Raw genomic sequence first — 23,373 nt, 5'->3', positions numbered from 1 at the left:
GTGATGGAAAGAAACGGAAAGTAGCACGAAGGATTTCTAGACATTGAGCAGAGAAACACAGTTCTACGGGTGGATATAGGAAGATCAAAAGGTAATGTTTCACATTTATTTTGCTAACAAAATAATTGATACAGCATGGTTTCCTTTAAATACTTCTTAAAGGTGATACATGTATTGGGGTTTTTTCCCCATTTAAGATAATCAACTATATCAAAAAAGAATCAGTAGCAAATGTGCATATCCTAATACTTTTCTCTAAAGACTTTCTTGTTTAGAATTATTTAAACATAATAAGCAAATATAAACATGCCAAGACAATAAGAGGTCAGAAAACAGATGCTGCAAATGCGATGTCCGAAAGTACTGCTGCAGAATCATAGAAATCCTTGTCTCTATCACAACAGGAGGCTCTGGCTTCTCAACACAGTGTGTCAAGGTCTATCTAGTTCGGAAAGCAGTATATTTCAATCTCTCTAACCCTTCCTCCCCACATTCTGTGCTCTTCAATTTGTTCTAATGGCTGTTTGGACATACTCAAGGGGCCCAAATTATGTGGCTTTCAAAGTTCCTTGAGTTTGGGGGAACAAAAAGAAGTGGGAAGGGGCACAATTAAGGCTATAGCGTGGATAGAGCAGGGATTTCTTAATGAAATTCTCAAAGGGCAGCCCTCAACAAATGAGGAGGTGCATGATCATGACAGGAAAAGATTATCTGACAGAGCATTTTGGACCATTTTGTCACCAATGTGGTCCTCTCTCTCTCTTAATTTTTTTAAACAACATTTCTTCCTAATAGGCTTCTGTGAGCTGTCTGTACCCTTTAAGGAAGTCTATAAAGGAGTCCCTATTTTCATTAGACATTCTACAAGACTGAAACAAGTGTCTTCCTAGAGAATTTGTCTGCAGTCATCTACTGACAGCAGAGGCATGTTTAAACATGTTTTGTTTGGAATAAACCTGTGTATGTATGACCAAGAACCCCAGTAGCAGCACTTTTTGACATCCTCTTGAATATGTTTCCTTGAAGTGGATTTCCCTGTATTGAATTTTATCTGTTAATCTTGTGTGAAAAGTTCCGGTAGCGTAGTGTCCATAGGTGGGCTGCTAGTCACGTGAAGAATTACAGACTTGCAAATTCACAGGAGCAGCCTTACCCTGTCCTTTAGGCTCACTGGGAGTTGGCATCTACTTGACAGCAGCAAGAATTTTGTGTGAACCTATGCTTATGTATTTATTTTACTTATCCTCTTAATTTATCTTGGTGGAATATGAATGCTATTTTCTATTCATATAAGTGAAATTAATTAATTGATGACTACAGCTAACTACCTTGAAAACGAGAATTAATAATCATGAGTAGTTTAAGATGCATGAATTGCAGAGGGATAAATGAAGGTTAAGTATAGGGCTTTCTTAAAAACAGTCAGAAAATAAACATGAGATTTGAACATCCAAATTGCATACAGTAAATTTTAATTTTTAAGCAAGCAAAACAAAACACTTCACTTAAACTAAATACTGTATTGTTGAATTTAGGTTGCTTTTTAATATGACTCCATCACATTCTGAATATATTCTTTAAAAAGAGAAGCAATACTGCAGTGCTTTACTTATCTCATAACCAAATGAACAAAAATGTGATTCCTCACACTTAATGGCTATCGGTAGGTATTAAAATAAACAGGTGTCTATGGAACGAAAGAATGAGGGAGATGAATAAGGATCATTAGTCTTCCATATTGAAGATGATTAACAAAGTTGAAATGCAAGAAGCCAGAGAACCAGTGAGCTCACATTTACGTGGAGAGATTGGAAACTGCAGAAAATACTGCTAGACAATAGGCTTCTTTGGATCATTTGAGAGGCATGAATAGTCCTAAAATCATGCATATGACTCACATCAAGCTGCTTTTGTACAATCAAGGTTAGAGGAGAACATGCAGAACATCCAATTACGTTCTTCTGAATCCAGCAACCTGATTTGGAAGTATTCATATATTCCAATGAAAAGGCACAGATGAGATAAAATCCCTGATTTTTATTCATATGCATTCTATTGGGCATGGGTTCATTCCTTTATGTTGCCAGTGGCTCAAAGGACTTTGAGAAACACTGACTCCATTACTTGTTTTATATAGTTAAGAGCATGACCTCTGGCAGACATACAAACCAGAAATCCAACGCAAATTAAATTCTTTCCATTTTTAATAGCACCGGACTAGTAGCTATCCCACCCTTAGGCAAATCACTAAACCTTTCTGAGCTTCGATTCCCACTCTCTACAATGCAGGGCTGGCTCCAAGAGTCCTTCCAGCCCCAGTCTTCCTCTTCTATTTCTCTCTGCCTCTAGTTCTCAGTTCAGTCCACGATTTAATAAGGACATGTTTTGAAAAGAGTTAGCAATACATAGGATCTATAGCTCTTACTCTTTTGTTTTCAGAAGAAAAGAGAAAAGAAATTATAGTCTTGTCTTGGATAATTTTCTCTCAGCACAAATTCCTAACCTTCTTTTTAGCTGAAACCACCTAAAGGCTACAGAATTTTGTACAGGTTGAACATTCACATCTCATTTCTCAGAATTAGGTCTTTCGGTCTTTTTCATTCTCCGAATTGCAGTTTTTCTAGTCTTTTTAAAGAAATTTTATTTACAGCTTTTTAAATGCAAAACAAAATGGAAGAATATAACCTATTTATTTCCTTTTGTTGCTATTGAGAATATTCACTGCAAAACATACACCAATTCAACCGTTTCCACATGCATAATTCAGTGACCCTGGCTACATCCATTGAGTTGTGATTCTCAATCTCATCTTCCAAGTTGTTCCTCTATTGTTAACACAAAGCCACTGCCCCCTGGGGTTCCGATCTCATCTTTCCAGTTGGGTCGTCACTTTGATTTTTACAGATATATATACTTTAGTTTGGTCCACTCTTCAAAAAAGATTATCATTGTGTGATAAAGGGATATTGGCATACATATATATGGTAAGGGCCAGTGGTCAGAACCCAACAATCATGAGGAGGAAGAAAGATACGGCCATCTGCTCTCTTGGAAACCCTGCGTGACAGTTTTACTCTGGCCTGTAAGGTAGCGACGGGTTCGGATTAACTCAATAGGAATGGCTTGGGTTATACACGGAGGAGAATCAATAGGACAGTCATACACACACTGGAAGCGGCCTCTTTTAATAACCCACACTCACAGTCACTGAGTTGATGCAAACTCACAGCGATCCTGTCTCACAGGGTAGAGCTGGCCCTGTGTGGCTGCCCAGAATGGAACTGCTTATGAGAGTAGAAGGCCTGGTTTTGCTCCCTGGGAGCACCTGGTAGTTTCCAACTGCAGGCCTTCGAGATCGCAGCCCGATTCGTAACCACTACACCACCAGGCTTCTTAATTCAAATCCAAATACCACGTTTTCAGGGAGAAATTATATATACCTTTTCAAAGAAACCTTCCTTCCTCTTTCTAAGTGAAATAAAAAGTGTGCTTTATCCCTTTTTCCTTTCAAAACTCCCTTTTTCTAAAAGAACTGATTTTTCATTATACTTATTTTGGTAAATAGAAATACCTGCTCCCATCCCAAGTCCCAGGAGATCACCCTGACACACCTGTAGTACAGTCAAAAAATGAAAATAAAATAATAGTTCAGGACTAAATACTAAGAAAATTAAAATATAGCTGCCCAACAGAGGATTAGGTTGCCCTTATAAATAATGAAAGAATTAAAAATGTGCTATCTTAGCAATACTCCCAGGATACATTGTTAAACTAAAAATTATTACAATGGATGCAAATTAATGTGGAGAGTGGGACCTGCTGTTTGCCAAAAATAAAAAGTGCACAAGTGAGTGTAAGCTTGTAATTTCTCTGTGTGTGTGAAAATGTTGAGATAGTGTGTGAAACATTGGCAAATATAAAAAATAGTTTAGGGGACTATGAATAAGTAAATGGAGGGGGTACACTCCATTTTTTAAGTAGTAGATGGTTAACCTTTTAAAAAATGTTTCCTCCTCAAGGATTTAAATCAAGGCACTCTGGTGGCGATGTGGGCTGGGCATTGGGTGGCAGTTCAAACCTATCAGCTGCTTCTCAGGAGAAAGATGAAGCTGTCTGCTCCCATTAAGATTTACAGTCTTGGCAAATCTATATAGGATTACTGAGTCAGAACCGACTTGATGGCGCTGGGAAATTTTTAAACAAAGGAATTACTCGTATTGTATATAAAAAGAATTGGGATTTGCTAGAAGGTCTTAACAGTGTTGCCTTTAAAGTGCAGAGTCTAGGTCGGACTTTCGCTAAGTCTGATCCAAGAATTATCTGAGCAGTTTCTCCCTGGGATGCTTTTTAAAAGGAAAATTCCAGGTTCAAAATGAATCAGTGCATAGTGCCAGGCAGTATTGGGGCTGGCACAACACTGGCCTAAGTATTTTGTGAGCTAGTTGCTAAACATAACCGTCATTAACCATAAAGGTAATTTCAATGGATACAAAATACAGTTAAAGAGAAGATTCCTTTCATGGGACACATGCAAGTATACCCAGAGTCCTCCAGTCTTGTTCAGGTTTTAACAGATTAACAAGTTTTAACAATAGGGTTTGTTGATGTTACTCTAATACAGACCCTTCGGCAATGCTGAAATCTAAAAAGCTCTGGAGACTTTTTTCCCCCATAAAGTCTGTCAACAAAATCTGACCTGAACTGATAATATTATTTAAGGTTGTTACTGCCCCCTTTTAGTGTGAATTCTTGAACATTATGCTACAGAAACCTTTATTCAATTAACGAGGAAGGGTGTCCTTGATTTCTCAAGATTAAATAATGTAACCTAGCTTATGCATTTGAATTATCTTTTTAAATGGCCATTTTTCATGCCAACCTGCACTTAGCCCAAAGCATTCTGGATAAAGTCTTGAGTTCCTAAACAAGCAAATACCAGAGAAACCTCAAGTGGAACCTGCGAAGAAAGAACGATGTGGCAGAAAGCACAGGTATGCCAGTCTTGGGATAGAAAAGAGCAACGTGTCCAAACCAGCTGCTGTGTGACGTGTGGAATGAAAGGTTAGGGTATGAACTAAGGTCCCTACATGGCGCAAGTGGTCTACACTCGTCTACGGACCTAAATACTGATGGTCAAACAGACCCAATGACGCTGTGAACAGAAGGCCTGATGGTCTGCTTCCCAAGATTCCAGCCCCCAACAGCCCCAGAACAGTTCTACTCTAACCGACAGGGTGGACACAGGAGTTGAAGAGACTGTACGGCAACTGAGCTGAGCTTGGTTTTGTTACGTACTGACCATATGATCGTTGTTCTACAAGAGGATTAAGATGGCTGGTAGAGGAGCACTTCAGGATCTTATTCAGGGAAAGCCAAGCTTAAAAAGGTGATTGATAAAAAGGTACTATTTTCCAATGTACCTGGTCAGACGACTTGCAGGCATCTGAGTTGAAGGGTGGGAAATCTAAAGGACATTTAAAAATTTATAATCTCCAAGAAGATTCTTAAATATATCAAGCAGTCTGTTGTTAGGTGCTATCTAGTCGATTCCAACCAATAGTGATATTATGCCTAACAGAACAAAATAGTAATGTAGAATGTCTAAAATCCCCGAGTTCAAAAATCCTACCCCATAACATTCTTCAATTTTCAGAGGAGTGAATAAAAGCAGCCAGACAAGGATGCAGGAGGAAGTTGCTTGTTCACATTTATAGAAGAAAACAGAGGAAGCAATGGAAGCCTTCTTTGACCCAGTTTCTCCCTATCTCTACAAGCAGGTATCAGGGAGTCAAGAGCACTCCATTCCTACACTGAAGTCACAACCGTCTGCTTTACACTGGATGAAAAATTTTAAATGGAGCTGCTGTGCCACTACTGATCTATGCTCTATCTTGTTCAAAAACGCATTAGCGGAGGATTTTTTCCTAGGCTTCGATTTTCAAAGCTCTTCCAATAGCTTGCTGGCAGTAGTCTGTAAGAGGGCGAGATGCAGTAGAAGCCACAGTGGAATGAGAATTCCTCTGGGGCAGTCTGCTCTCCCTTCCTCCTGCCAATGTTCCCGTTCTCTCCTGGTCAATCTACCACTCCTTGGTTGTGATAAGAAAGGAACCCTGTATGCGTGTACTCTTATGTATATGAGTGTGTATGACTTATAATAAAGAAGATCCACCAATCTACAATTGGAAGTAGATCCCCCCCCCACCAAAAAAAAGCTCACTCCCATCAAACCAATCATGACTCCTAGCTGATTCTGAGCCACGGTGGCCCAATGCACAACAGAATGAAACACTGCACAGTCCTGTGCCACACTGATAATTGCTTCTTTCGGTGAGCCCACTGTTGCAGCCACTGTATCAATACGCTGCCCCTACATTTTACCAAGCATGATGTCCTTCTCCAGAGCTGGTCTCTCCTGACAATTTGTCCCAAGTATATACGAGAAAGTCTTGCCTCTCTGGCTTTGATGGGCACTTTGGCCTTGTGCTTTGTCCTTTTAGGGCTGTCATTATTTTCTCCAGCACCACAATTCAAATGCATCGATCCTTTTTCTGTTTCCTCATTCAATGGACAACCTTCACATGCATATGAGGTAATGGAAAATATCATGACTTAGGTCTGTGAAAAGTAACCATCTTGCTTTCCCATACTATAAAAAGGTCTTGTGGGGCAGAGTTACTTACTGCAACATGTCTGTTGATTGCTCCACCGCAGCTTCCGTGAGTATTGATTATGGATCCAAGCAAGACAAAAATCCTTGACAACTCCAACATGGGTTCCATTTATCAAGGTGCTACCTACTGCTGGCCCAGTTGTGAGGATTTTGGTTTTCTCTGCATTGAGTCATGATCCACATCGAAGGTTATAACCCCTGATCTTCATCAGCAAAGCTTCAAGTTGTTCTCGCTTTGAGCAAGCAAGGTTTTGTCATCTGCATATCGCAGGTTGTTAGTAAACCTCCCTTCCATCCTGATGCCACATTCTTCACATAAGCCAGCGTCTCATGATTTACTCAGCATACAGATTGAACAAGTGTGGTGAAAGGTTACAGCTCTGTCGCACACCTTTCCTGATTTCATTTCCTTGTTCTGTTCATACAACTGCCTCTTGATCCATATGCAAGTTCTGAATAAGCCCAATGAAGTGTTTTGGATTTCCTCTTCTTCTCAAGGTTATCTACAGTGCTTCACACATTCCGGTACTCTCTGCTTTGAAACCATCTAATTCTAACAAGGACAGCCCTTGCTCCACATTCTGTTCTGAATCTGGCCAGAAGCTCTGGCAGTTTTTGGTCAATGTACAGTTGCAACGGTTGTTGGATGATGTTCAGCAAAATTATACTCTCATGTGACATCAGCAATATTGTTCTATAGTTTGAGCAGTCTGTTGGGTCAACTTTCTTTGGAATGGGCACAAATATGGATCCCTCCCAGTCCGTGGTAAAGTAGGAGTCTTCCAAAATGTCCAGCATAGACAAGTGAGTGTTTCCAAAGTTCCTCAACTTGCTGAAACATTTCAATTACTATTTCATTTATTCTGGAAGCCTTGCTTTTAGCCAGTGCACTCACTGCAGCTCGAGCTTCTTCCGCCAGCACCACTGGCTCTTGCTCACACGCCACCTCCTGAAATGGTGGACTGTCAACTAGCTCTACTTGGCACAGAGACTGTAGTCTTTTCTTCTTCTCTCGATGCTTCCAGCCATGTTCAATATATGGCCCATGTAATCTTCCACGACTGCGGTTGAGGCTTGGACCTTTTCTTGAGTATTTTCAGTTTAAGATATGCTAAGAGTGTGCTTTGCTTTTGGTTTTCTAATTCTAGGTCTTTGCATATTTCATGATACTCATAACACTTGGCTACGTCTTCTCAAGATGCCCTTTGGAATGTTCTGGTAAGTTCTTTGACTTTATCCTTTCTCCCATTTGCTTTACGGCTGCTCTACAATTAAGAGCAAGTTTCAGAGTCTCTCCTGACATCCACTTGGGTCTTTTCTTTCACTCCTGTCTTTTTAATGAACTTTTGTTTCTTGAATGATGGTCTTGATGTTCCCACAGCTCATCGGGTTTTGTGTAATTAGTGTTTAATACACCTCTTCTTGAGATGTTCTTGAAATGCAGGTGGGATAGACTCCAGGGCACATTTTGCCTTGTGGACTTGTTTCATTTTCTTCAGCTTTATCCTGAACTTGCATACGAGCAATGATGGTCTGCTCCAGTCAGCCCCTGGCCTGGTCTTAGCTGCTGATACCGAGTTTCTCCATTGTCTCTTCCCACAGACGTATTAGTCAACTTGATTTCTGTGTATTTTATTTCAGAAGTCCATTTGTATAGTTGCCATTTGTGTTGTTGAAAAAAATGCATCTGCTATAAGCAACTTGTTGCTTTTCCAAAATGTTACCATGTGATCTCCAGCTTTGTTTCTGTCACCAAGTTTATATTTTCAACTACTGTTCTTTTGTCTTCATTTTCAATTTTGAATCCCATCTCCAATGATTATCAATTGGTTTCATGTTTCATCAGTTTTGACTGAAGTTATTGGTAGAATTTTATAATTCCTTCATCACTACCATGTGTGGTTACTGCATAAAATGAAATATAAGTTATATTGATTGGATTTCTTTGAAGGCAGAGAGGTATAATCCTGTCACCAATAGCACTGCACTTCCTGGTCGATTTCGCATCGTCCTCCTGGACAATGAATGCCACGTCATTCTTCTTGACTGTGTTATTCTTGACATAGTAAATTATACATTTTTCTGATTCAAAGTGGCCAACAGTAGTCCATTCCAGCTCCCTAATGCCTAGGGTATCAATTTTATGCACTCCATTTCAATTTTGATGACTTCCAATTTTCATAGATTCCTATTTGCACATTGCAATTATGATCATTGGCATATTTTGAAACCATTTCTTGAGACATGCCTCATCAACAAAGGAAGCTCCCAATGCCTCCACTCCCATAGACCTTACCAGAATCAAGGCGTCACGGTTAACGCTACTCCAAGAAAGCTTCTTCTCAGTCACATTTTGATTGTCATCAGACTCCAGGGCCCATCCCCCAGTACTAGCATCTGAAATCTTCTCCTTTCATTCATTAGGCTTTCAATATCTGACAATGTTTCAAAGCCGTTCATCTTCAGGTTTTCAGTGGCTCTTCCTGCCAAGTGGGGTCAAGTCCTTTCTGTTGTCTGTTCTTGGGCTAGAAACCTGTTCACTTTGGGACCCTGCTGGCATTTGAAATACCCATGGCATAGCTTTCAGCACGAGAGCAACACCCCCGCCATCACAGTGTGGCAAACTGACAGGCGACTGGCACAGAGCATCCTACACAATGCAAACTGTTAAGCCACTCAGCAGCTACTCAGAAGGTTCAGCGTTCATGTCTTCTTAAAGTGCCCGAAGAAAGGACTGGCAATTCTACTTCTGACAAATCAGGCGTTGAAAACCCCCATGGAGCATAGTTCTACTCTGATCCACGTGGGTTCACCAAGTATCCGAACGGGCCTGGTGGCAATTGCTTCGTTGCCTACCTGGAGCGAAGCTATTCAGATCAACTAAGCTGATCACGGCCAGGGGGTGGGGGTGGGGATGGGGATAAAACAAAAAGGTCAAATAGAAATCAATCCAAAAAAGCACCAAGTTCAGGCACTAGTGTTCCCCTAATTTTTTATTCAACAAGTTCCCCTTTGGGGCTTCAGTTCAGAATCTGTTTGCTATAAATTTACTAACATTTCTATGAAACAGCTCTCTAGATTCTTGAGTTCAATATCAATTTAATAAAAGGAAGCACAGTGCTTATTAGAAATTAATCTGGAGACATTAAGTATTTTCAAAGGTAGATGAGATTTTATCTGTCTTTCAATATCCATCTCCTGTTACTCTTGACTAGGTCACATGATTATTATTCTAATTATATATTTTTAGTTAATATTCTAATTATATTTTCTTCCTCCTGGAAAGTGAGCTAAATGAGGGCAAACTTTGTTCTTACTCAACTTTACCTCCACAGAGAGCTTTGTTTGAATCATTAAGATGAATTGAAGCGGCACTTGACAACCAAGGCGGATACTGTCCACAGAGAAAAGCAGATGCAGAAGGAGGAACCAAGAATAGTAATCTTGGAAAAATACATATTTCTAGAAATTGGATGAAAATCAGATATAATAATTGACATTCAGAGTTGTCTTAAAATGATGACAAAAGAGGGGATGGGGACAAAGAAATAATGCACACTTACCGTCCATCCATCTCCCCTTTGTCAAATGCTGTCGCATTTAACAAACACCATCTCTTCTAAGTCCACAGGCATATAATATATTTTAAAATATTTCCAATATTTAAAACTTATAACACATAAAGTGATACTAAAGTGGACTTGAAATCTTTAATGACATTCAAGTTAATTCCAAACTTTTCATAAAAATTATAGCACATCAAGAGTCAAAGGTTTATAGTATATGGCTGTTGAAAAAGACATTTGTTAAGGTTCTAAGTAGAATTTTGTGATCTGGTTTTACTCACAAAAACCCCAAATTCTGGCAACTAAACGCCTTAGTTCACACGAAGGCAAGTTGAAAATAAGGTTCCATTGCTTCATTCATTTAGAAAAATAAGCATAACACACCTACTCCTTAGGGGAAGAATCTGCTGGCTACACACCCAGGAATGTGTGAAAGAGTAGGTGTTCTTTGAGCGCTGTGAGGAAGGGGCGAGAAGCAGCCGGAATGGGGGGCATTTTGCCAAGCCAAAAGCAATCAGGATGTAAGCGCCCAGTGGAGTCCCTTACCTCCATCCTAAGAATAGCCCTCAGTGGGTAAGTGCATGAAGTTTTCCATTATGAGATGAGTCATTGTTGGAGACTATTAAGCTATTGCCAGAAACTCCAGAACTGAGAGGCCAGTTTTCTTAAGATCCTCCTAGGCCAAAACATTCAGGAAGAACATGGCAACAGACTGCAGCAATCTCTTGAGAAGTTGCTCTCTGGAACAAGATTTTGTTGAAAAAAGTTGGCAAGGGAAAAAAAAGAACCGCGAGGGCTCCACTGTTTCTACTATTCTGATTTCCTCCAGGCAGGACTTGATGTGGTCTTTTACCTAACTATGAATAAACAAGCCGCTGTGCAGAACAGGAAGCAGCAGAGCCTGGGAATGTCTACACGATAGGTGAGTCCAACTGTGTCTGAAGATAAGAAAACAGAGTCGGGGACAATCAAGACAAAAGCTTGTACTAGGAAGAATTTCTCCCACACTGAAGTTTTTTGTAGAGAGTCTAATGAAAATGGAATGCAGGCAGTAGCAGTGCAGTGGTAAGAGCTTTTCCTTCCTGGTGGGAGATCGGATCAGCTTCCTGACCAAGGCACCTCATCTGCACCCAGACATCAGTGGATGTTTTCACGTTGCTATCAAGCTGGACAAGAGTCTTGGTGGTATGATGGATTCATGTTGGACTGCTGACTGCACAAGCTCAGCAGTTAGAAACGACCAGCGACTCTTCAGGAGAAAAATGGGCCTTTCTACTCCCATAGGTACAGTCAGGGAAACTCACAGGGACAGTACCTCTCAGTCCTGTATGGGTCACTGTGAGTAGACATCCACTCAATGGCAGTGAGTTTGGAGTTTGGTGTGACGCCAAACAGATGCTTCTAGACTAGGTTGAGCGAGACAAGGAAAAGCCTGGGATGTGCTTCTGCGTATCAGTCAATGAGAGCCCCACAGCTCATGAGGCTCGGATGCTCAGTGCATCATGGGATGGCTCAGGGGCAGGCAGCCTTTATCCCCAGACTGCATAGGGTTGCCTTGAGTTGGGGGCTGACTCAAAAGCAGGCACAAAAATAACAACATAATGTAACAGCTCCTATCGTCTTGAGTGCTAGAAGGGTACTTTTACATGAACCATTGGAACCCCCTTTGTAGATAAGGAAAAGGAAGCGCAAAGAGGTCTAGAAAATTGTCTGGGATAACAAACCCACTAACCAGTTGCTGTCAGGATACGAAATTCTAACTTACACCAACTCCATATGCCAGTGAAGATTGCATTTTATAAGGTTTCAATGGCTTGATGGCATTGTTAATTAGCACTGAATTGTTAAGCTCAGGATGGGCAGTTCAAACCTACCAGTCATTTCGAGAGACTCCAACAATACTAGCACATGCCATTTCTAGGATCCAAATTAGGCCGGCGGACAGAGAGTTAAAAAGGCTACATTAAAAAATAATCATTGCCGCCTACTAGAGCCCTCGCCTGGTTCACTCTGGCTTTCCAAGTTACAATTCTTCCTCCTTCAGACTAATAGCTTTCCCACGTACTCAAGCCTAGAACTAAACAGCTTGATGGAATAAAACTACCAATCAGAGGGCTACTCCATGGGAAAGCAGTAAGGACGCTCCAAGACTGGAAGCTGTCCTCAGAATAAAGTAAACAAGGATCATTAGGGTCTGTCACTCTCCTTTCACCTCTGTGGTCATTTCTTGCCACTTCTTCCCTTGTATTTTCAGGCTCCTGGGTTCTGTGTGTGCCTTTACCTTTGTGTGAGATGTGTCTTCCTCTTGCCCTTCCAAGCTGGGGGCTCCTGAGCACACATCAAAACCCTGCTTTGGCTTTATCTTCCAAGAAGTCTTTCTCAAGTGATACCCCTTGCCTTTTCCAGGCAGATCTGCACACTCCCTCCCCTTACAGCCTGTGTCTTATAGGAGTCTGTCAATTACTGTCTATTTGTGCGGACCTTCCCTACTAGGATACTTCCTTCAGGAAGAAGGTTTGCATACCCAGCATACTCTGACTGCCATTCATTTTAAAGTGTTGACTCTTTTGAAAAACATGCTTTTCAGCTTCATCTTCTGTGCAATTTTGAAAACAACAAAAGTAAAACAAACATCCCACGCAGTCCCAAACAATCCACTCTGATCACACACCTCATCCTTTCTTACCTATTAGGAGTGGAACTGAGGGCAATAGCGTTGAGTTTTTGGTTTTGTTTGGTTCTTTGTTATCCCATTCCATCAAGTCTTTCCCAGCATTCTCCCCTCACTCTGGGAATTTCTTTAAAGAAAGGTTCTAAGCTTCTCACATTTCAAAAACCTCCACTCCCTCCTACCCTTGAAACAAACATTTCCCCCTTTTCAATAGAATGTACTAATGTCCCAGAAGTGTGATTCTGATTTAAATAAAGAAGTAGTATTATTCCATCTAGCTGAGAATAAAAGGCTACATGGAAGAAGCACTCCAGCCTGTCTGATCACGAGGTGTAGAAAGGACCAGTTATCAGACATCAAAGAACTAAAAATCATATCAGTGGGTGCCCACCTTCCTGATACGAACAATGAAGACAAACGTGTGCATAAGCAAATGTGGTGAAGAGAGCTGATGGTTCCCGGTTATCAAAAGATATAGCATCTGGGGTCTTGGAGGCTCAAAGATAAACAAGTGGCCATCTAGTTCAGAAGCAACAAAGCCCACATGGAAGAAACACACCAACCTGTGTGACCACAAGCTGTCGAAGGGAACAGGTATCAAGCATCAAGGAACAAAAAAAATCATATCATTGTAAACGTGTGAGTGCAGAGTGGAGACTCAAAGCCCATTAGTAATGGTTGAGTGCAGAGTTGAGACTCAAAGCCTATCGGCAGCCAACTGGACACCCCCTTACTGAAGGGTTGTGGGGAGGAGATGAGTCAGTCAGGGAGCAGGGTAGCAATGATGAAACATATAAATTTCCTCTAGCTCTTAAATACTTCCTCCCCACCACTATCATGATCCTATTCCTACCTTACAAATCTGGCTAGACCAGAGGATGTACATTGGTACAGAGAGCAACTAGAAACACAGAGAATCATGGACAGATGACTCCCCCAGGACCAGTGGTGAGAATGGCAATGCCTGGAGGGTGGAGGGAATGTGGGCCAGAAAGGGGGAATTGAGTACAAGAATCTACGTATAACCTCCTCCCTGGGGGATGGACAGCAGAGAAGAGGGAATGGGGAGATGTTGGACAGTGCAGTGTAACATATGACAAAATAATAACAATTTATGAATTATGAAGCGTTCATGAAGTAGGGGGCGGTGGGGAGAGAGGGAGGGGGAAAACGAGCAGCTGATATTAAGGGCTCAAGTGGATGGCAAATGTTTTGAGAATGATGATGGCAACAAATGTACATATGCACTGACACAATGCATGTATATATGGATAGTGATAAGAATTGTACAAGCCCCCAATAAAATGATTTAAAAAAGAAATAGTACTGTTAACTTCATCATGTTCCAACCTTTTTGATGATGCTGTTGCTGTAAGGCGTCCATGAGTGGGTTCCAACCTGGAGCCACCCATTCACCACAGAAGGAAACCCTGCTCAATCCCACACCATTCTTCCAATGGTTCTCATTGTGGTAACCACAGTGATAAGCCATCTCCTTGAGGCACTTCCCTTCCACGCTGTCCCTCTACTGTACCAGACACAATGTCCTCCTCCAGGGACCGGTCTCTTCTGATAACATGTCAAAAGTATGTAGGTGATCTTCGTTGATACTAGTACTAAAAGCAGTAATCTGATTTTATATGTATGTACATAAACACATAATGCAGATTTAATAATTTTAAAAGATATAATGATATAATGATTTTCATTTCTAGTTGAAAATCAAGATAAGTTTGTAATCACAACATAGCATTTTATTAAGGGCAAGTTATTCCTCATGGGAAATCGGCATATTGAGACTTATATGAACTCTTTCTTGTCCTAAGTGTCTGAGTAAGGATATAGTAAACTAACAGATGGGTGTAGAGGAGTTAACATGGTCCTTTCACTTGTGGAATTTAAGAATATAATTACAGTTTAGGGGGTAAGATCACACAATAGCATCTTTCATGAACATCAGCTCTTCATCTTGTTTCTTATGGCCCATATGAATATACAACCCGTTTTTATGATATGCTGCTTTTTGTTAGATCTTTTCTTTAGCCAACCTCCTATTAAGGGACAGGAATTATCTTTTCAGTTGTTTATATGAACAGTTACTGGTGAAGGGCACATGGTGTGTACTTGGACCACACTTTCATTCTAATTTTTTCAGGATTGGAAATAGATTTTTATGTAGATATAATACAGTCAAACTGCTTTCCAAGAAATTGTAACAATTTATAAATCATCCTAAACTATACCAAATTAACTAAAACTCTGGCAGAATTGAATCTTATGATTCAATTTCCACCCAGCTCAGCTTAAAAAAAGTAAAATACCATCTCTGTTTCAGGAAAGTTTGAGATTTTCCCACGCATTTGCTTACTACCCACAATCATATATAGCTTAAGGGATCTGATGGTGTCTAATTTACACTGAAGGAGCCTGGGCCATGCAGCCAGGTAAAGGTCGGACCGCTACATGCAAGGTCTGGCAGTTGAAACCCACTAGTCTCTTAGCGCGCGAGAGCTCAGGCCTGTCCTGTAAAGAGGCCGCAGCTTTGGAAATGACGTGTGGTGACGTGAGGCAGAATGGACTTGGTGGCATTGGAGGTGCTTTGTGTGCTCAATGAAATCACGCTGGGAACATTTTTGTTTACATTTATACTTTCTTTCTTTATATGTTCTCATTCAATTGGATGCATTCTATGAATTATACCATTTGTGATCTTTCTGTGTCATACACACCATTTTAAAATTAAGCCAGGAGCCCAGGTGGTGCAGTGAGTTACCCACTGGGCTGCCAGCCACAAGACCAGCAATTTGAATCCCCAGCGACTCGGTGGGGAAATATGAGACTTTCTACTCCTGTAGAGATGCCCAGTCACGGAAACCCACAGGGCCAGTTCTACTCTGTCCTATAGGGTTGCTCTGAGTTGGAACCGATTTGATGGCAGTGAGCTTGGTTTGGTCTTTGAATAAGTAAAAAAATGAAAAAGAATAGTAGTTTTTCATCTACCTCTTTCCATAAAGAATGACTATTTACATATTAAAATATCACTGCTTATTACCACTAGAATAAACATAAATGAAGGCAAAATGTTTGCTTCATATGTAGAATATGAGTTTTAAAAATTCTGAAGCCAGTCTGCGGATATATGTGAATGCATGAGTGTGTGTTTATACAAGGATGCTCACAGTTAAGTTAGAAAGTACTCCCACAACATCGTTGGAACGGAAACTATTGTTTCTCAACATATCCTCCATCTAGGTCTACACACCTCCGCAGGAGGTATTTCCATCTCTCAACTCTCCGAAGAGTTGGTGGCGCAGTAGGTTATGTGTTGGCTGCTAAGCACAAGGTCAGCAGCTGGAAACCACTAGCTGTTGAATGGAAGGAAAATGAGGCTTTCTCCTCCGGTAGATTGACAGTCTTAGACGCCCACATGGGCAGTTCTACTCTCTCCTACAGCATCGCTGTGAGTTGAAACTGCCTCGAGAGCCGGTGTTATTTTTAACCTTTCCTCAAAGATTTACACCATGTCCAATTCACTGCTTTGGCATCTTCGGGGGACTCAAACAATGTTCCTCTACACCTTATTTGAATTTGGAAATCAAAAGATGTTTGAATGGACAAGAGAGGCCAAAGTTTCCCACAGAATTCTCAGAAGAGTCCTTGCTATTCTCAAGGGATGAGCAGCTACATCATCATCATGATGAAAACATGCCTTGATGCCATTTCCCTGGGGCATCAGCGCAGTGTCTCTCAGACTGAACAGAGAAGCCCGGGGCTTTCCAGAAGGACGTACACGATGCCAACTTTAGTAGTAGGCATCAGGGAAGCATGTTTTCTTGCCTTTCTGAATAATATTAAGAACTAACCAATGCTTAGGAAGGTAGAAGTCTTAGAATATGCCTGTTCTCTCAATGCCAACATGGTAAACACTTATAGTAGATAATTCTGCCTTTGTTCAAGAACAAACAGTATTTATTCCTTTGCTTTCAACTGGTTATTGGCTCAGCACTGTACACAGTCAATTTAAGATTAGAATTCATTCCCAAAATTAAAGCTTTTTGTTTATAACTCAAAACACATTTTAATTAAGAAACATGTTTTATTTGGAAATTAGATGCATGAGCCATTAGATAGTAGCTTGTTTAATTGATAATCAACTGACTCTGTTGCTAACTATAATTCTCCAATGATATCAAATTATTTTTTTCCAACACCATTCTCCAGAGGGCGACAGCATTAATTGCCCCAGTCTGTATGCCAAGAACCAATGAGCCCTCCCCACATGAGGCTGTGCAGTCCAGTCCCCTGAAGACATTTCATGGGCAAAAATGGACACTCACTTTCAGACTTAGCTTTAGAAAGAAATCTAATGTGTTTTGGAGGGAACTATGTCTGGTTAGTTAGTTGAAACACAATATTAAAATAGAGAGTTCAAGGGAATATATGTAAACCAGCAAGACATAGTAGACAAGCCAAAAAGTAAACTGCGTAAAACGTACATTCCTATGGATACATGGTTGTCCACTGGGAATGCAGTTAGAGTTTAACAAAATACAGCAGAAGGAATAACATGCACTGGTCTCAGTTGCCTTGGGAACAGGGCCCCTCCGTCACGTTAAAGAGTCTATAGGAGGATTTCTAATGAAGTGCCATGCAAACAGGGGTAGAGCAACAGGTGTCTAGAGAAGCATTTCAGTCTGCTCAGAAGTGAGTTTGAGGATAGCAACAATGGTCAATGGGCTTGACCACTAACAAGAAGGCGGAGGTTCAAATTCACCCTGAGAAACTGGAATTAAAACCCTGTGGTGCACAGTTGTACATGAGTCAGAAATAACTTAAGGGCAACAGCTTTGTGTTTGTTTTATGGGCGGTTGGGGGTCTGTGTATTAGCACAGTACACAGTAGCTGAAGCCATGGAGTAAAGGTTTGGGTTCCTAATGAAGCAATGCCATGAATCCCTGTATTTGAAAGCTCTCCTGGTATCACAGATCCTGTTGCATCTTTCAAGTTTTGCTCATAGTAATTACATCCACTAACTTCCCATGCTTTCAGAGTTTGCTATGTAGAAGAATTCCTAAAGGACAGTAGAAAGGACAAAAGAACCCTGAATACAAGCATAAGGTATAAAAAGATGAATACATGCATGAGAGAATACAATTTTCAAAATGAACAGAATTCCTTTAATAGTCCCAAATTAAGGAAGCAAATGCACTTTCTCAGAACTTCCTAGTTCTACAATAATAGCTCATATATATAGATATAAAATAATGTACTAATAGTTCATATTTATATTTAAAATATAGTAATAAACATGGTGCTTAGTTCCAACTTTTCAAAACTTACCTCTGAAAGCACTGATATCCCCATAGTGCACCTGCAGGACAAAATATTTACTTCCAGTATCTCCTCCAACTCTGAATCCAACACCTACAAGAGTTGGAAAAGAACATATATTTATATTTCAATGATAAAAACTTTAAAATTTATATATGAAAATGGAAAGTGGATCTAATTCCCGGTTGAACTCTAAGTTTCAAGAGGGAAGAAAACAGCATATAACATATGGAATTATGTGATATGAAAACCGTAATTCACTAGTCATTCCCTGAAATTTTAAAATCTATCCTCAGTGATGAAACAAGTAGACAGAAAATACCATTGTCTCGTTTGGTTTTTACATTCACATTGTTTTATATTTCCTAATGCATTATAGAAAATATATGGCTTCATATCCTCAGAATTACTTTCCTCCCATAAGAAAATAAGTATCGGCAAATATCTCATTAAAGAGACCAGTTAGATTATAGAGTGCAGTACATCCAGAGGCTTACATAATCTCAGGTCCCTGACAGTCATATTATTCGAGTTTGCTAGTAAACTCGGGAAAAATTGACAGAGACCATATTTATAGGCAGGGGAAATATTTTTTACTATCTCTTCTACTAAAAGATCTTTAAAATTCTAACAAATCTATGACTGCTACACCTACTAGTTTCCAAATATGTTTAGTGGCAGAGAATCCCGAGGCTCATTTGAAGCAAGGCAAAGAGTCAGTAGTTAGAGACGCTGGCATGAGTGAGTGCGGAGGGCAAGAGAACATACCCTGTACATATCACAACCTCAGCCACATCAGAGACATGTGCCATGGGGAACTGTGAGGTACAATCCCTTTCATATTCCGAAGCATTCAGGTTCTAAAAGAGCGTTTGGCAGCTCCCTTATGTGCTGGAAGCTATGAACAGTTTAAAGGCGCAGTCAGAAAACCAACAGAGTTTTGGCGTCACATTAATACCTATGTTCCAGGGCTATAAAAAAATCTGTTTGCTGAAACAGCAATTATTTAATTCTGAGCTCCCTTGGCTCATAAATTGCTCCAGTTTTCAAGAACCAGTGTGCCTTAGGCCAAAAGTGGCATGCTTTTTTTTTTTTAATCTAAAATGTTGTATGGGCAAACTACTTACCAAAGAGAAGCAGAAAAAAAGAGCTAACTGCCTAAATGAAACCTTTTCAATACAAAGCATGTAATTCCAGTACTTTTAGGGTGAGACTGCAACAAGGGACATTGCTAACAATTGTTGGAAGGGGTACAGTAAAAAGCAGTTTAGAAACAGAAACTAGTGGCTTAATAAGACTATCTCATAGGCCCCTGCTGTACCTTTGGGGAGTCTTGTGGGAGGAGCATTTCTTGCCCAGGCATAAAGAATATTGGCTTTATCTGTGCAGGTTCCTTCATCACAAAACCTAGAAAAGGTAGGGGGTGGGTGAAGAAAAAATATATAAATAAATATTGAAGTAGTAAAATGTATGTCAGTCCACATTAGAGTAAGGGATATATCTGAAAGTCAACTAAAGTACTATGCATCAATATATCACCATTATATTTCTATCCAGTTATAAGATCCTAAAGAAACATTTCTAGTTAAAAAGCAAATAGATAGAGAGGCCATTTCCCCCATTTTATTTATTCCTTTAATGCCAGATATAAAGAATACTATGAGGTAGACAGACAGTTTTTCCTTTCATAGATGCCTAAGCCAATAGAAAATAAACATTACATAAAGATTCTGTGTGATCTGGAGCGAATATAGTGGAACTTTGGGAGTATATTGGAAGAGATGTGAACATTTTCCTTTTTCAGAATCAGTATTACTGTTTAACAAAGGTGTAGCTACAGCAGAAAATAAGCATAGTGCATACTCTCAGTAGCGTGAACAATGCAGTGTATCTCTAAAGGGCAGCAAGATATTCTAGGTGACCTTGCTTAAGTTTTAGAAGACTGGCTTGGCCACTTATAATTGGTTTCATATTGTGCCAGTCACTTGGTCTTACTAAGTCTCGGCTTTCTCTCGTGCAAAACAGGGAGAAGTATACGTACCTCACAGTGTTACTATAAAGATCAAATGGGATGTAATGAAAGCATTTTATAAATCTCAAAACACTACGTCATGGAGATGCATTATTTAAAAAACCCACTGACGTTATCTAATGATTCATGGTTGAGAGATCGTGTTTTCTGGTGAAAGCACACAAGCAGACAGATTTTCCTAGAGTTGAGTCCCAGAACTGCCTTTAATAGATGTGGATATGTACAATAAGCTCTCAAAAGTCTAATCCATGTATGGAAAACCCGCTAGCAGAGCTGTTGTGCTATCTTTAAGGAACTCAATTCAGTAACTGGCATATTTGGTAAACCCAACTCAATAAATGTCAATTTTTCTGACTCCAAACCAATTTTTCCATTTTATTCTGCAGCCTTAGTTTGCTCTGTTACAAACATTGGATTTGTTCACTGTGAGGCAAAATATTAAGTTGCTTTTAGCTATTTGTGGTTTGGAAAATTATGATCAAGCAAAAGCACAATCAAAAGTATGCAGAAAGATCTGACAGGTTTGAAGATGATTAAGGACAAGGGTAAGAACACGACAAAGACAAGCACGGTTTCTTGGAGAGGAGGTTGGCTGCACAGGAAAAATATGCACTGCCAAGAGCTGGAAAGGAAGGTGGAGGCCGATTTGAGGCTTTCAAAACAGGCTGGAAACGGAGGCTTAGCAATCTGGTGAGCCCTCAGGCTGCAGAAATGAAAACACCAGTAAGAAGGACCTTGATTCTCTGAGGCAGGTCTCCTATCAAGCGCCCTGCTTGGAGCCCATTTGTTGGCAGTAAGACGAGACAATGGCATTCCTTTCTGAATCAAACCATGAGGATTGGCAACTGGAGGTCCTGACTAGGTTATGCTCAGCAAATGTTCTTGCTTCGCTAAATCTGCCAGTGGAAAGAAACTGTGTAATGTGTAATGTAAAACACATCAACCAGTGGTTTCTTATGGTTCATGCGCTCAGGATGAAGGATCATTACCATGTGAGGATTGTGCATGGGAACAAATGTCTGCCACGGCCTTGTGCCAAGTGTGCTAAAAGGCTGACAGTGTTGGCCGCTGCCCCAAACAAAATTTTCTTATTTGGCCTCATGCTGTAACAGTAATATATATGTCTGAAGAAATGAGATTGTCAGATGCAGTGAGTTTTGTGTTTCACTACTGTGAGCTCCTAAAAGTTTAAGTATCTGGGTGGGTGGCCATTCTCATAGCATTCAACCAAGGCTAGAACTATCTAACATCAGTGCAACGACAGACTTAGGTTAAACAAGATAACCATTTTCTCTGATAGGGAAGTTGATTTCACGTATGACCAGAAAGCTGATGAAATATGATAGAGAAAATGGTAAGTTTAGAATACTTTTCTAAGCCACACACACATTTGATTATGTCATTCTCTGGATCAAAATCTTTCAATGGTTTCCTCAAAACAACACAAAATAAAATCCAAATATTTCAGCATAACATGTAGGCCTTTCATGGTATGGGATCTTGTTATAGCTTCAGAAACAAACCTCTCTTTCCGTCATGCCAACTCACTGGAATTTTCTAATCTCTCTTCTGCACTGTTAACCTATCTGGAGTTCCACTCTTCCATCTTACTGGCTCAAAACTGTGTACTCTTTGCTTCAAGATTCAGCTCAAGTTTTCCTCCTCAGGGAAGCTTTCTCCAATCTTCCCTTCCAAGTTCCATTTGTTAATTATAGCGCTCATTCCATGAATCTGCTTACCGATTGACCTCGCCAACCAGACTGTGATTACTTTTGAGGTTTGGGGCCATGGTCTTCTCCGTGTATTCCCAAACTCAAAACCAAACTCAATGCCACTGATGCCAACCCATTGTGACCCTACAGGGCAGGGTCAGGAACTTAAGGTTATGATACTGCAACTGTTACAGGAGTAGAAAGCCCCATCCTTGTCCCTTGGAGCCACTGATGGATGGTTTGAATGATGGATCTTGCAGAGTGCCGTCCAAAGTGTAACCACTGCACAACAAGGGGTCCTCTGTGTACTCCCAGCACCTGTAAACTTGTCCAGCATTTAGTGAACATCCAACAACTCACGTCCACAAACCAAACTTACTGAGATGGAGTAGATGCTGACTCACAGTGACCCTGTAGGCCAGGCAGAACTGTCTCCGAGTGTCCAAGACTGTAACTCCGTAAGGGAGTAGTAAGTCCCTTCTTTCTCCTGAGCTCCTAGTTACTGGTGAGAAGCCCCAGGCATAAGCACTACCCCATTAGGGCTCCTCCCCCAGGTGGATTTTAAATAAAGATAAGCATTGATGACTACTATCATACTTGATAGTATGCAATTGGTGGCTACAATTTAAAAATCAGATTCTAGATAAGTTGTTCATCTCAAGTATTCACAAAGGAATGACAATGATTTTATGCATTATTTTCTTCTAAGGTTTGGTAAAATAAAACCTTCCAAAGTTTTGACTTGATTTTTAAAAACCTGTGTTTAGGTTTTTGTTTTTTTAACTATTTGTGGTCCTTTTATGTTTTCATGTCACCTTGAAGGCATTAAGAGTGAAGGGGTGGAATGTAGCCTGTCAATCAGATCACTGCCTGATGATGCCTCCTCCTGGGTGTGACCTTCTCATGAGGAGGATTCTGGGAACTTCCTCTCTTGCTCTGCTTCACTTTCCTGCTGAACAGCCACACGTGGAGAGCTGGAGGAGCCACAGGAACACCTGCAGCACAGCTGAGATGCTTCCACCACCAGTGGATTCACAAGGCCTTACCACCACCGGCCTGTGATCTTCCTGCATTCTGCAACATGGCATATGATTGTGTGAGTCCTAATAGGGATTTATGTACTAGTATCAGTCTTATTGGATAATATTGGACTTAAGGACTTGATCTGGACTGAACTGGGATATTTTCTTTATATACAATTGCTCTTTGATATAAAGTTCTCTTTTACATATATATGAGTGTCTCTGAATTTGTTTCTCTTGTCAACCGGGCCAAACACACTACTGAACTCAAGACTGAGAAAAGGATGAGGAAATTAGGTCAATGAAAGTAATACTAGACCTAATGCGAGGCCTTTGTGAAGAGGAAAAACAAGAGGACTGGTTTCTGTA

The 23,373-nt window shown here is 40.4% G+C and overlaps 1 protein-coding gene across 16 annotated transcripts in view; it reads right to left on the bottom strand.

Annotated features, from left to right (window-relative positions):
- The window catches only part of PAM (peptidylglycine alpha-amidating monooxygenase), a 202,716-nt gene that overhangs the window by 100,730 nt on the left and 78,613 nt on the right, over positions 1–23,373 (bottom strand). For all 16 annotated transcript variants that reach the window (XM_075541314.1, XM_075541315.1, XM_075541318.1 and 13 more), the window contains exons 5-6: positions 19,560–19,645; positions 18,248–18,331 (exon numbers count right to left, since the gene is read on the bottom strand). In XM_075541314.1, the coding sequence (XP_075397429.1) occupies positions 18,248–18,331; positions 19,560–19,645 (170 nt within the window). The remainder of the gene's footprint in view (positions 1–18,247; positions 18,332–19,559; positions 19,646–23,373) is intronic.

Source organism: Tenrec ecaudatus, chromosome 2 (assembly GCF_050624435.1).
Source record: "Tenrec ecaudatus isolate mTenEca1 chromosome 2, mTenEca1.hap1, whole genome shotgun sequence".
Lineage (NCBI taxonomy): Eukaryota > Metazoa > Chordata > Mammalia > Afrosoricida > Tenrecidae > Tenrec > Tenrec ecaudatus.
Note: the sequence above shows the minus strand (reverse complement) of the source record. Positions and strands in the feature narration are given on the sequence as shown.